General features: G+C 46.3%; 1 protein-coding gene across 1 annotated transcript in view; it reads right to left on the bottom strand.

Moving 5' to 3' along the window:
- Window positions 1–505: 505 nt before the first annotated feature.
- LOC111727527 (rhox homeobox family member 2-like) overlaps window positions 506–1,625 on the bottom strand; it is a 4,662-nt gene continuing 3,542 nt past the window's right edge. The window contains exon 3 of the mRNA XM_023517417.1: window positions 506–962. Coding sequence (XP_023373185.1) covers window positions 645–962 — 318 coding nt within the window. The 3' untranslated portion in view covers window positions 506–644. The remainder of the gene's footprint in view (window positions 963–1,625) is intronic.

The raw sequence follows: 1,625 nt of genomic DNA, 5'->3' as shown, positions 1-1,625 counted from the left end.
CTTCCAGTCCCACGTCCCTTCCACAAAACGGGAGAGCAGAGAACTTATTTGGGGAACACCAGATAAATGCCTGGCTCCCACTTCTCCATACAGCCCTGTCGGTAGCCGGGTAGAGAGTTTCCCTCAGAGGCCAGTGTTGTGCCTGAGCTCATCAGCATGAATGCATCTCTGCCCCGCCTTGAAACACTGCTGTTCTCTCATTAAAGATGCACATTGCCCTATCTTGCACATGTATGTGGTCCCAGTGAGGCATGGGAGGTGTAAATGGGGGGGGAAATGTATGAGTCCGCCTAAGCCTGCCATGGGCACTTGGAAACTTCAGTGATGTGCACAGCCTCCTGATAGTGACTCAAGAATGTTACCACATGAAAAGAGGCCTCCTTGCCCTTTGCTTATATGGAATTTCTTAGCCATTTCCATCCATTACTTCCTAACCCCATGTAACACACATAACAAATGCACACAGCATTCATGTCTTTATTGAAAATTCAAAAAAACTGCCTTAAATATCATTAATGACATTGTAAATTTATTGAAAACTTTTAACAAGCATGTAACTGGTAAACTGGTCTTAACGGTGTGGTATGAAAAAATTTAATCTGGCACAAAAATTACTTAGGAAAAACTGTTGCAGATGCTATTTCTTAGAAAAACGGGGCTACCGAAGGACTGCTGATGACAAAGAACCAGACAGTGTCTCGTGGAGGGCTAACAGAAGGCAGAGACAGCATGGGCATAGGAGGCATGAACAGAGGAGGATATGCTGGGGGCATGATGGGTGGCAGCATTGGCGCTGGCTGCAGAAGAAGGTATCGCCCTTCATGATCATGGGTAAGCATGACAGGAGGCGGGACACTTGGTGACATCATGAAAGAGTGGCCCACATCCACGTAGGGCATACTTCTGAACACTGATGCCCTCTGGTGTCTTCTCCATCTGGCTCTCCTATTCTTAAACCAAACCTTCAATCAAAGAGAAAAAAGGCATTGCATTAGTATATTTAATGTCATAGTAGAAAAAAACATAACTGGTGATTCTATATGTCCTAAGGCTTTTTAGGTGTGTCGGAAGCTACTTCCTTATTACTAAAATATCTGAGCCCGGTTAATGCCACAGTCCTCCCTTAGTGAGCTCCAAGTACGTGCCTCGCTCTGGCTTGGCTTATCGCTTTGCCCCTCTCCTCCTACCCTTACTGGTAGTTTCTTTATCCACTGCCAGGTGCAGCTGCAGCCCATGAATTGGACTCAATCTCTGCTGTTACTGCTGATTGTGGTACGTCTGCTTCAGGACAGCTGCCCACCAGCTATCCAGCTGCCCCACCCCCTACTCACTAGGCAAGCGTCACCCTGGTTGTGGGGGAAGCAGAGCTTGGGAAAAGTAGGTGTCTTTTAAAGTCACACCAAGGCAAACCACCTCCGCTTTGAAAAGACCCTCTTCAACATATTGAATAGTAAAACAAAAGGTTCCCTCCAAGAAGGTCTAAGGGGTCATTCATCTTCGGAAACTTAGGAAGAGTTACAAAGATGGTATTGCAAGGGAGATCTGGTCACGGGAGTGCCAGGGAGTCTGTATCTGAAGCCCTGGACACTGTCTTGATACTCTAGTTTGTAGTTTTAAGGAAAATT

The sequence above is a fragment of the Otolemur garnettii genome, unplaced genomic scaffold (assembly GCF_000181295.1).
Source record: "Otolemur garnettii isolate 467f Iridium unplaced genomic scaffold, OtoGar3 scaffold00110, whole genome shotgun sequence".
NCBI classification, from domain to species: domain Eukaryota; kingdom Metazoa; phylum Chordata; class Mammalia; order Primates; family Galagidae; genus Otolemur; species Otolemur garnettii.
Note: the sequence above shows the minus strand (reverse complement) of the source record. Positions and strands in the feature narration are given on the sequence as shown.